Below are 12,396 nucleotides of genomic sequence, written 5' to 3' on the forward strand. Positions count from 1 at the left end.
CTGGTCCGGTGCCGTGGAGGGCCTTGTGTGCGTGGGTGAGCATCTTAAAGGTGATTCTCGCCTCGACGGGGAGCCAGTGGAGTGTGCGCAGGTGCTGGGAGATGTGGCAGTGTTTTGGCAGGTTGAGGACCAGTCTTGCGGCGGCGTTCTGGATGTTCTGTAGCTTGCGGATGAGGTTTTTGTTTATTCCGGCGTAGAGTGCGTTGCCGTAGTCGAGTCTGCTGGTGACCAGGGCGTGAGTGACTGTCTTTCGGTGTTCGAGGGGGATCCATTTGAAGGTCTTACGAAGGAGGCGGAGGGTGTGGAAGCAGGAAGATGAGACAGAGTTGATCTGGCGGTCCATTTTGAGCTCGGAGTCCAGGATGATTCCCAGGTTGCGTGCGTGGTCTGTGGGGGTTGGCGGGTTTCCGAGGGCGGTGGGCCACCAGGTGTCACTCCAGGCGTCGGGGTTTGGGCCCATGATGAGTACTTCTGTTTTGTTGGTGTTTAGTTGTAGGCAGCTGTTTTTCATCCATTTGGCGACGGCTTCCATGCCTTCTCGAAAGTTGCGTCTGGCGGTGTTGGGCTCGTTGGATAGGGAGAGGATGAGCTGGGTGTCATCTGCATATGACACGATGTTGAGTCCGTAGGTTCTGACGATGGGGGCAAGTGGAGCCATGTAGACGTTGAAGAGCGTCGGGCTGAAGGAGGAGCCCTGGGGGACTCCGCAGGTGATAGGTGTGGGGTCCGAGAGGAAAGGGGGGAGTCTGACCCGCTGTGTCCTGCTGGAGAGGAAGGAGCAGATCCAGTCGAGGGCCTTGTCCTGGATTCCTGCATCGTAGAGTCTGCGTATTAGGGTGCGGTGGGAGACTGTGTCGAACGCCACTGATAGGTCGAGGAGGATGAGGGCTACTGTTTCTCCTTTGTCCAGTAAGGTGCGGATGTCGTCTGTTGCGGCGAGGAGGGCGGTTTCCATACTGTGGTTTTTTCTGAAGCCGGATTGGGAGGAGTCGAGGATGTTGTGTTCTTCAATGAATGTGGCGAGTTGGCTGTTGATGGCTTTCTCGATGACTTTCGCTGGGAACGGGAGCAGGGAGATGGGTCTGTAGTTTTTGAGGTCGGTGGGGTCCGCTGAGGGTTTCGTTAGGAGGGGGTTGACCTCGGCGTGTTTCCAGTCGTCGGGGAATGAGGCAGTCGCCAGGGAGCGGTTGATGGTTTGGCGGAGCATGGGTGCGATGGTGTTGGCGGCTCTGTTGAAGATGTGGTGGGGGCAGGGGTCCGTGGGGGCCCCTGAGTGGATTGACTTCATTGTCTTCAGTGTGTCTTCGGTGGTGAGGGCTGTCCAGTCATCAATCGCTGGTTTCCGGGTGTCGGGGGTGGTTGGTGAGGGTTCAGTGTGTTGGTTGTCTTCGTCGAAGTTGTCGTGGATGCTCTTGATTTTGTGGTGGAAAAAGATGCTGAGTTTGTCGCAGAGGTCTTGTGAGGGAGGGATGTCGGTAGACTCGCTGGTGGGTTGGGCGAACTCCTTGATGATGCTGAAGAGTTCCTTGCTGTTGTGTGCGTGGGTGGAGATTCTGTCTTCAATCGCTTTTTTCCTCGTTTCTCTGATGAGTTGATGGTGGGCGTTGGTGGCGGCTCTGAAGTTGTTGTGGGCTTCTGTGGATTTGGTGTTTCTCCAGGCCTTTTCGAGGCGGCGGCATGTGCGCCTGGACTCTCGAAGTTCGGTGGTAAACCATCTGGCTTTCTTGGCACGGGTATTGTTGTTTTTCTTGAGGGGGGCTATGGTGTTGGTGCTGTCCGAGATCCATCTATGCAGGGTTCGGGCTGCGGTGTTGGGGTCGTCGTTTTCCGCGATGGTTGGGGTGGAGTTGTTGAGTGAGGAGGTGATCTGGTCATCAGTGATTTTGGTCCAGTTTCTTTGTGGAAGCAGGTGCTGGTGTCTGTGGATGGTGGGTGTTCTGAAGGTGAAGTGGACGCAACGATGGTCGGTCCATGGGAGTTCGGTGGTGTGGCTGAAGGTGATGGAGTTTCCTGTAGTGAAGAGGGGGTCGAGGGTCTGTCCTGCTGAGTGCGTGGGCTCGGTCACGATCTGGCGGAGTCCAATGTTGTGGAGGTTGTCCAGGAGGGATGTGGTGTTGGGGTCCAGTTGATTGTCGAGGTGGAAGTTGAGGTCTCCCAGCAGGGTGTAGTTAGTGGATGCGATGGCCTGCGGGGAGATAATGTCCGTAATGGAGTTGGCGAAGGGTCCGCGGGGTCCAGGGGGTCGGTAGATGAGGGTTCCTCGAAGGGCGGCGGTGGGGCTGGCCAGTATCTTGAAGTGAAGGTGTTCCATCAGTTCTGTGGACTCGTCAGGGAGTGTGCTCAGGCGGAGGCTGGACTTGTGGACGATGGCGATTCCTCCTCCTGGGTGGATGGGGCGGTCCTTCCTGGAGATCTTGTATCCTTGGGGGATGGCGATGGCGATGTCCGGTCCTGAGGTGGTGTTGGTCCAGGTTTCGGTGAAGAATGCTACGTCTGGGGGTGTGCTGTCGAGGAGGTCCCAGATTTCTGTGGCGTGTTTGTGGAGGGATCGGACGTTGAGGAGGATGCATTGTTGGGTCTTCGGTTCGGTTGTGTTCTTGTGGGCGGGTTGTGCTGGATCCGTGTTCTTGGCGGTGCTGCAGGTGTGCCGACAGCGGTGACAGCTGAAGGGTCCATGGGTGTCAGCTGGTGATGCTAGCTTGCAGTTGTTGTTGCAGCCTGGGTTGAGTGCGTGGAGTGCTGCAGGGTCGTAGCGTTGGCGGGGCGGAGGTCCAGGGTTCCTGGTGCTGGTCGCGGACGGGTCGCAGACGGGCGCAGACGTGCTTGCCTTTGACGCGCCTTCGGTGCACCAGTGGCCGCCATTAAGTAGGGGTCGGGGAGGGCTGGACAGCTGGGAGGCGGGAGCGGGGAGGGGAGCTGGATTGGGCCGGTCGTGCTGGGGGGGGAGGGGCCGCGGGGGCAGCAGCGGCGGGGAAAGGTAAAGGGAGGAAAGAAGGGATAAAGAAAAAAGGGAAAATAAGCAGAAATAAGGCACAAAAGAGCAGAGATGCAGAAAAGAGCAGAAAGGAGAAAGATAGAAAGGGTAACAAAACGAGTGAAAACGGGTGAAGGAGCAGAGGGAGAGAAAGGGAAAATGGGCAAAAATAAGGCACAAAAGAGCAGAGGTGCAGGAAGGTTAAAGATAGAAAGGGAAAAAAACGAGTGAAAACGAGTGAAGGAGCAGAGGGAGAGAAAGGGAAATGGGCAGAAATAAGGCGCAAAAGAGCAGAGGTGCAGAAAGGTGAAAGATAGAAAGGGGAGAAAAAGGAGTGAAGGAGCAGAAAGAAAGAAAGGAGACAGAGGTCCACTGGACCACCAGGGATGAGGCGCAGGGAAACCTGCGGGTGGAGGAGGGCCTCGATCACCAACACTCAAGAGTGCAGGGGCAGGGGCACCTCACTTAATGGTGGAGCTGCGAGGGTGGGAGAGCAATTTCACTGACAATGAGTCAGTGGTCTTGCTCGCCTGTCCCCGCAGTGGCCGCCATTAAGTAGGGGTCGGGGAGGGCTGGACAGCTGGGAGGCGGGAGCGGGGAGGGGAGCTGGATTGGGCCGGTCGTGCTGGGGGGGGGAGGGGCCGCGGGGGCAGCAGCGGCGGGGAAAGGTAAAGGGAGGAAAGAAGGGATAAAGAAAAAAGGGAAAATAAGCAGAAATAAGGCACAAAAGAGCAGAGATGCAGAAAAGAGCAGAAAGGAGAAAGATAGAAAGGGTAAAAAAACGAGTGAAAACGGGTGAAGGAGCAGATGGAGAGAAAGGGAAAATGGGCAAAAATAAGGCACAAAAGAGCAGAGGTGCAGGAAGGTGAAAGATAGAAAGGGAAAAAAACGAGTGAAAACGAGTGAAGGAGCAGAGGGAGAGAAAGGGAAATGGGCAGAAATAAGGCGCAAAAGAGCAGAGGTGCAGAAAGGTGAAAGATAGAAAGGGGAGAAAAAGGAGTGAAGGAGCAGAAAGAAAGAAAGGAGACAGAGGTCCACTGGACCACCAGGGATGAGGCGCAGGGAAACCTGCGGGTGGAGGAGGGCCTCGATCACCAACACTCAAGAGTGCAGGGGCAGGGGCACCTCACTTAATGGTGGAGCTGCGAGGGTGGGAGAGCAATTTCACTGACAATGAGTCAGTGGTCTTGCTCGCCTGTCCCCGCAGTGGCCGCCATTAAGTAGGGGTCGGGGAGGGCTGGACAGCTGGGAGGCGGGAGCGGGGAGGGGAGCTGGATTGGGCCGGTCGTGCTGGGGGGGGAGGGGCCGCGGGGGCAGCAGCGGCGGGGAAAGGTAAAGGGAGGAAAGAAGGGATAAAGAAAAAAGGGAAAATAAGCAGAAATAAGGCACAAAAGAGCAGAGATGCAGAAAAGAGCAGAAAGGAGAAAGATAGAAAGGGTAAAAAAACGAGTGAAAACGGGTGAAGGAGCAGAGGGAGAGAAAGGGAAAATGGGCAAAAATAAGGCACAAAAGAGCAGAGGTCCAGGAAGGTGAAAGATAGAAAGGGAAAAAAACGAGTGAAAACGAGTGAAGGAGCAGAGGGAGAGAAAGGGAAATGGGCAGAAATAAGGCGCAAAAGAGCAGAGGTGCAGAAAGGTGAAAGATAGAAAGGGGAGAAAAAGGAGTGAAGGAGCAGAAAGAAAGAAAGGAGACAGAGGTCCACTGGACCACCAGGGATGAGGCGCAGGGAAACCTGCGGGTGGAGGAGGGCCTCGATCACCAACACTCAAGAGTGCAGGGGCAGGGGCACCTCACTTAATGGTGGACCTGCGAGGGTGGGAGAGCAATTTCACTGACAATGAGTCAGTGGTCTTGCTCGCCTGTCCCCGCAGTGGCCGCCATTAAGTAGGGGTCGGGGAGGGCTGGACAGCTGGGAGGCGGGAGTGGGGAGGGGAGCTGGATTGGGCCGGTCGTGCTGGGGGGGGAGGGGCCGCGGGGGCAGCAGCGGCGGGGAAAGGTAAAGGGAGGAAAGAAGGGATAAAGAAAAAAGGGAAAATAAGCAGAAATAAGGCACGAAAGAGCAGAGATGCAGAAAAGAGCAGAAAGGAGAAAGAAAGAAAGGGTAAAAAAACGAGTGAAAACGGATGAAGGAGCAGAGGGAGAGAAAGGGAAAATGGGCAAAAATAAGGCACAAAAGAGCAGAGGTGCAGGAAGGTGAAAGATAGAAAGGGAAAAAAACGAGTGAAAACAAGTGAAGGAGCAGAGGGAGAGAAAGGGAAATGGGCAGAAATAAGGCGCAAAAGAGCAGAGGTGCAGAAAGGTGAAAGATAGAAAGGGGAGAAAAAGGAGTGAAGGAGCAGAAAGAAAGAAAGGAGACAGAGGTCCACTGGACCACCAGGGATGAGGCGCAGGGAAACCTGCGGGTGGAGGAGGGCCTCGATCACCAACACTCAAGAGTGCAGGGGCAGGGGCACCTCACTTAATGGTGGACCTGCGAGGGTGGGAGAGCAATTTCACTGACAATGAGTCAGTGGTCTTGCTCGCCTGTCCCTGTGCGCATTTGAAACTGTGAGCAGCGGTTCAGATGATGTTGGGAGAGCAGGTGTACTGTGGATGGGTCCAGGTCACCTAAGCTCATTGTTTAAATCTGTGGTTCTGACTAAGAGCTGCAAACATCACCGGTTCAAAGTTTAAAAAAAACTTGGGCCCCTCTAAAAATGAAAATGATTTTGCCATAGAAAAATACTCTTACAAAGTTCTAAAACACCAACCTGAATCACACTTCCCATGTATGATGCTGCTGCAGACATACCAATGCAAACGGCACCAAAGAAGACACCTAAATTAAGACAAATTGTACATGATTAAAACTCCCAAAGAATTGCAAGAGCAGCAAAATAAGTTATTCTTAAATCCGAACAACTACAATATCTTGCATTTCCTTTTGCAGCATTATGCCATTTAGGCCCATGAAACAGCTAATGCAATGGTTTACGCATTTATAGAGCAAGCAGTTATTTTGCAACATTATATTAACAAGTATTGGGACAGGCTCATCCGTCTGCTTCGGCACCGTTCTTACCCTGTGACGGTCTCATCCTGGACACAGGCAATTCCTATGCTCCCCAAGAAAGAAACTTTCAGTTTCAAGAAACTATTTCTTTTAAAGAAGCAAACCTCTTGTGGCTGCAAGAATGCAGCATGTCCGTTATACATGATTTTTAGGTCTCGCCTAGGCAGCACTTGCGCTGTCTCCTCAAGGCATGGTATATCTGGAATACGGGCTTTAAGCACAGCCCATCTTTCTAATTGGCTCCTTTTACTGTCCTTCATAAAGGACTGCTTTTCTTTGGGTAATATGCTCAGCAGTTCCTCCTTACTTATTTCTGTAACCTCCTATGAGGACTATCCCTATTACATGTGTTATTACTCGTCATGTTACTTATTACTTTACAAGCACTTTTCCTTTATTGTTGATTGTTTAGGCTCAGAAACCCGCTGGCGCCCACACTGGCTTCCTCTCTTCGGGCTGCAGCTGCTTTCTCCTCCTCTCTCCTGCTTGTACTTATTTATTTCCTGTTCGCTCTTTGGTGTGGTTTACCTTCAGCTCCCATCTGTCCCCCACCACTTCCCACCTGTTGAGTATTTCGGGCTGTTTTTAAAACTATGAGCGTGGGCTGCTTTCTGTCTGGGCCACGTTTACAATGTAGGTAAGTGCGTATGAAAATCTTCCTGTTTGGAACTGAAGCACACAACCCTTTAGCCCTAAAGAACAAGCTCATACAAAAACATAAGAAGTCCCTTTTTTATGTTATTTAAAAGTTCATTCTTGATGAATTAATGTTGTTTTTGTGATAATATTATGTATAATTTTAGAACAATCTGTAATACATAACCAGAGTTATCACATGGGCTTGTATTTTGTTTTGATGTAATAGATTTAGAGATTTTTGTTGTGGTGCACATTACAAGATGGCCGCCGAGTATGTAGCCAGCAAAACTATTTGTAAGTCCACTTTTTATGTTGTCTAAATCACGATTGTATTTAAATAATGCCGAAAAATGTCTTCTTGTACCCGTGATCAAGGAGTGCATACGCCGAAACGTGTTGGGTTTGTTCGGCTTTGAAAATAAATCACTCTGGAATTCGCATTTGACTTGCTGAAATTTCATCTTGGGTGAGTGCATACCTCCTAGCGTTTCGGAGCTTGTTAATGAAAAACGATATGATACATGGTTTCCTCATTCCCTGGTGCACACCATGGCTGCTGGATCCCGGCGCTTATGAGGACGGTGGTTTGTATATTGTGTAACTGTGCCGGTTGACTGTGACACTACAAAGTGGACATTATGGAGAGGTCACTATCAAATACAAAACTGTTGGGGATATGCTGACCTTCGTTGGAATGGAGACCTGCCGGTTGGAAGACGCGGGAGGAAATTTGCAGTAGAGGGAGATGAGTGTTTGCGGCCATAGCATATCGGATGTTGCTCTTGCAAGTTTATACTTGTCACCTAACTCAGTGTGTTGAGGAGTGATATTTGAGGGTATCCGGTCAACTTTCAAGCATTTCGAACATTTGACTCAATGCATCTGGATTGCCTCTCCCTGTCCCTCCTGTTCTGGATGTAGTGCGTCACAAGCCGTTCCAGGTAACCCGAGTTCAGTGGAATGTGTACTTGGGTTTTTGGGATCCCCAAGTTAACCAGAGAAATCATTGTGCTTATTTAATAGAGTGACATATAAGTATATATATATATATATATATAAAAAAGAAATAATTTTCAACGTAATTGTGGCATAGCCGTAATGGAAGATTACTCAGAAGCACGAAGGAGGCAAAAAGCCAGTGTGGTATTTAACAAAGCAAGCAGACCAGCAACATTAGTAGAAGGTAAGACTTAACCGGTGGCAATAACTTAAAGTATCAAAGACTAGAAAAAGTGATAAGAAAGGAGACTTCCAAGTGGTGGGGGGTCATCACTTTGGAAAAATATTTTGAGGATGAGGAGTCCCAAGGGGCTTGAGAATTTTATTTGTGCCCTCATATGAAGAAACTGCTCCGAAGTTAACCAAAGAGTGGGCTTCTATTTTTATAGACTGTTCAAACCGTATGTTGTCAATTCTAACCAAGTATGCATGGAAAGAATGTGAGGTTCCCTTGAAAACCATTGAAATTCTAAAGGAAGCAATAAAAAAAGAGGAGAGTAAGGAGAATTTTGAATCGAAAATGGAAGAAAAAAACAAAAGAATTGAGAAATATGAGGAAGAAATAGTTGCAAAAAAGCAGAGAAAATTCACAAGAGATCAAATAGATTATCAAGTGGGCAGAATCTTCACTTTCATTTGAAAATATGACACAATATGGAGCAATTTCAAACCCATAACAGTAGAGAAAAGCATAACTTCTATTGGTTCCCAAAGTGATGCCAGTGAAAGTGATATCTTGGAAGATAGAATGATGATGGGAGATAAAGAGATGGTTTACCCGACAAATTTTGGGGAGGAATTCTGTCTACTAAACTAAGGCAATATTCAACTGAATTGGCAGCATGATCGAAGTCGGGGCAAAGGAAAAGGTCTGGGCAGAAGAGGCAAAGGCAGAGGAAAAACGAGCGGAGAAAAAGATTCAGCTACTCTAACAAAAAACTAGGAGAAGTCGATAGAACAAGATCAGCAGCAACCCCAGTGGGAGTGGAAACAAGGAAACAAAAGAAAGGACGATGAAGAATAATGTGATAAACTTATCTAAACGCTCTTTGAATGATATAGAGTTAAGAGTTTTAAGGCATGGTTTATCCTTTTGTCCTATTCTCCTTTTAATTATTCTCAGAGCAGAATTGATTTATATCATTTTGTAAGGAAGTTGAAACTATGTAAATGGCACAAATTGAAAGTTAAAACAGTTGCTGCATCTAAAGTCTTGGCTAGATCAAGGCCCAATTTTTTAGCTATTATACGCTATCCACTCTAACTGAGCTTAACATGGATGATTCTGATCACATACCTGGTGATGCATCTACAGGTCTTGAAATTGTCAAAAGTTGTCCTAACAACTTTAAACCTAAATCAACCTTTAATCCTTATCTTCCCCATGTGCAATTGACACATTTGAAGTTTTAATTGTGAAGGACCTAAAATGTTTAGCTAAAAAAGCAAAAAAATCTAATTAGAAGAATGACAACCTAACTAGAAAAGAGAGAATGGCCCTGAAACATTTGCAATCAGATCACAATGTGGTAATCTGCTAATCGGATAAGGGGGGGTAATGTTGTGCTGCAGAACATTGAGGATTATGTAAAGGAAGGTATGTGGCAATTGAATAATCAGGATTGTTATGTAACAGTCTCTAAAGAGAACATTGATAATTCAAATAGAATGTACCTTGAAATGTTAAGCATTTGGCACAAAAAGGGCCTTTGGAATAGGACTAATATGCTTTTCCTCTCAATAGGTTCCCCAAAATGTCAGTTTTGTATTTGCTGCCTAGACTTCATAAATAGCCCTTGAATCCACCAGGGAGGCCAATTGTTATCTCTATAGGGTCCCTGTTAGAGCATACCTCTAAGTATGTTGACTACTTTTTGCGTCCCTATGTGCAAACGTTACCTACACACATTCAGGATAGTAAAGATTTTCTACATAAAAACAGAGGTGGAAAATGGGAGGAAGATTTCCCTATTACTAACCCTGGATGTGTGTAGTTTGTACACCTCCATCAAACATATTAATGGCTTACAAGCCTGTAGACATTTTTTGAAATCTCAATCTATTTCCTATTCCCAAAATACTGAAATGCTAATATCCATGATGGAATTCGGCCTGAACAACAACTTTCTCATTTTTATGAGACATTTTTTAGACAAACCCAAGGTACGGCGATGGGCACCTGTTTTGCTCCCAGTTATGTCAACCTCATGATGGGCTGGTGGGAGCAGCAGGTGTACTATAAACAGTATAAGGGTCCATGTGAAAATGTGGGTTCATTATATAGATGATCTCTTTATCATTTGGAGAGGTAGCCAGAAACAGGCTAACACGTTTATTCTCCAACTCAATAATAATGAGTACAATTTAAAATTTGAAAGTACCGTCAGTAAGAGTGAAATTGAGTTCCTTGATATACAGATTAAGGTGATGGATAACAGATTAACATCTAAATTGTTTCATAAAAAACTGCAGAGAATACAATCCTACATGCAGAGAATAGTCATCCCAGGAATTTGATAAAGAGCATCTCTTGTAGGGAATTTCTACAGGCCCATAGACATTGTAGTTCCGATACTGATTTTGTAGAAGAATGTGAGCGTATGTCGATCAAAATCTTGGAACAAGGCTATAAAAGATAGGATATAGCCAAAGCCTGTAAAATATCAACTAATTTGAGCTGTGAGGTAACACTTGCTCAGAGTGTATCAAAAGGCAAGTCCGACCACACTCAGATTAGATTTATTATAACATACAATGCTACCTCACATGAGATGGGAAAAAGTTTTGTAAAACATTGGGATATTTTGAAAACATAGACTATCCATGCATCACTTATAGAAAAGGGAATTCCTTAAGAGATAGCTTATGTAGTTGTGAAATAACTGAGACCAGATCCAATATTTGTTCCATTAAGGGTTTTTATACCTGGATGTCATGCAAGGCATGTAAGTTTAGTGTCGATGTAAAGAAAGTATTTTCTCCTGTCACTAAGACTTTTCGAGTGATTGAAAAACATTTAGCATGCCTATCTTATTTCTATGTATATGTCCTGACCTGTCCGTGCCAGAAAGCTTATGTAGAAAGTACAATGTTTCCAGACAAAAAGGGTATCTTGGAGCCCATGCGTGCAATCAAGATTAAAGATAAACAATATCTGGTAGCCCGTCATTTTGAGAAACTACATAAAAGCAACAGAAATTTGCTTTGCTTTTATGTGGTAGTCCGTGTCCCTCAGACCATGAGGGGAGGGGAAAGGATTCGGAACTTGCGCCAGTTGGAATCGAGATACATACTCAAGCTTGACACAAGGGCACTGCAGGGTTTGATTTCTGATGAGGAATTAGCTTGCTTTTTTAGGGAGTTATCTGCAATATGTTTTTTTAAGGGTATGTGGCTGTATAATAAACATTCCCAATGTACATAATATACATAATACTTTATGCACCAAGGCATCTAAAAACATTTTTGGTTTTAACTTTTTCTTCACAGCACTGACAGTTTTTAATCATTGACTTCTTTGCATTTTTTTGCATTACATCGGTCCAGCTGAGGAGCATTACCTATAGAAAAAAAGAATGATCAAAAGAAACCAAACGTGGACCATGTAAGATAGTAGTTGGAAATTGCAAAGAACCAGACAACAGATATGGTGCTTTATATTTTACAATTTATATTTTACAATTTAAGTTATAATATGAATTATGTGATAGTATGAAAATCAAGGGTTATGGTGCGGGAGAGGATACTCATGTTAATAAGTGAATGTCACCCCACTGGGGCGTTATACTACGAGTGAACTATTATTTTGATTGTTTAGCAATTTTGATTGTGATTACTGTAATCTTTGAATTAAAATTTATTATAATCATATCAGCCTTATTTTAAGGTCAATTTGCTGATGTGTCAGTATCATATTACCTATTAGTGTCATTCACTCATGGTATAATGATAGATATGCTGGTTAGCCTTGTTTAGTAATATGCCCACTGGGGCAGAATTGAACACATAATTGATGAGGAAACTGAGATTTATTTTTTATGACACTTATTAATGTTGTTATTTACAGCTCATAACCTTAAATGTTATTCAATAGTTAATGAAAAACTACAATTGATTTACATTATAGGTAAATGCGTATACAAATCTTACAGATTGGAACTCAAGCACACAACACTGTAGCCCTAAAGCAGAAGCTGATACAAAAACATAAGAAGTCCCTTTTGTATGTTATTTGAAAGTTCATTCATCATGAATTAAGGTTGCTTTTGTGGTAATATTATGTATAATTTTAGACCAATCTGTAATACATAACTAGAGTTATCACATAGGCTTGTATTTTGTTTTGATGTCATTTATTTAGAGTTATTTGTTGTGGTGCACATTACAAGATGGCCGACAAGTATGTAGCCAGCAAAACTAAGTCCACTTTGTTGGTGGTCTAAATCACAATTGTATTTAAAAATACTATTGGGAGGATGCAGTTACTTCAACAGGCACATCGGAGCCCGCGATTATCGAGACTGTGTGGCTGGGAGTGAGGGCATAGGAGCTGTCTATTGCCCTGCACAGCGCTCGGAATTCCATCCTGAACCAATTCCAGCCAGCCACCTACTTCAGGTAACCAAAAATAAGGCTGATAGAGACATTCAGTGAGATGGAGAACCAACTGCAAGCGGACCGCCCTACTTTAGGAGCAGGAAAAGGAAAGAAACGAACGGAAGTGAAATCGGGG

General features: G+C 45.8%; 1 protein-coding gene across 1 annotated transcript in view; it reads right to left on the bottom strand.

The window, feature by feature from the left end:
- Positions 1-12,396, bottom strand: part of LOC144821569 (sodium-coupled monocarboxylate transporter 1-like) — a 307,024-nt gene that overhangs the window by 82,134 nt on the left and 212,494 nt on the right. Inside the window, exon 10 of the mRNA XM_078678765.1 lies at positions 5,725-5,792. Within this exon, the coding sequence (XP_078534891.1) occupies positions 5,725-5,792 (68 nt within the window). The remainder of the gene's footprint in view (positions 1-5,724; positions 5,793-12,396) is intronic.

The sequence above is a fragment of the Lissotriton helveticus genome, chromosome 1_1 (genome assembly GCF_964261635.1).
Source record: "Lissotriton helveticus chromosome 1_1, aLisHel1.1, whole genome shotgun sequence".
Classification (NCBI taxonomy): Eukaryota; Metazoa; Chordata; class Amphibia; order Caudata; family Salamandridae; genus Lissotriton; species Lissotriton helveticus.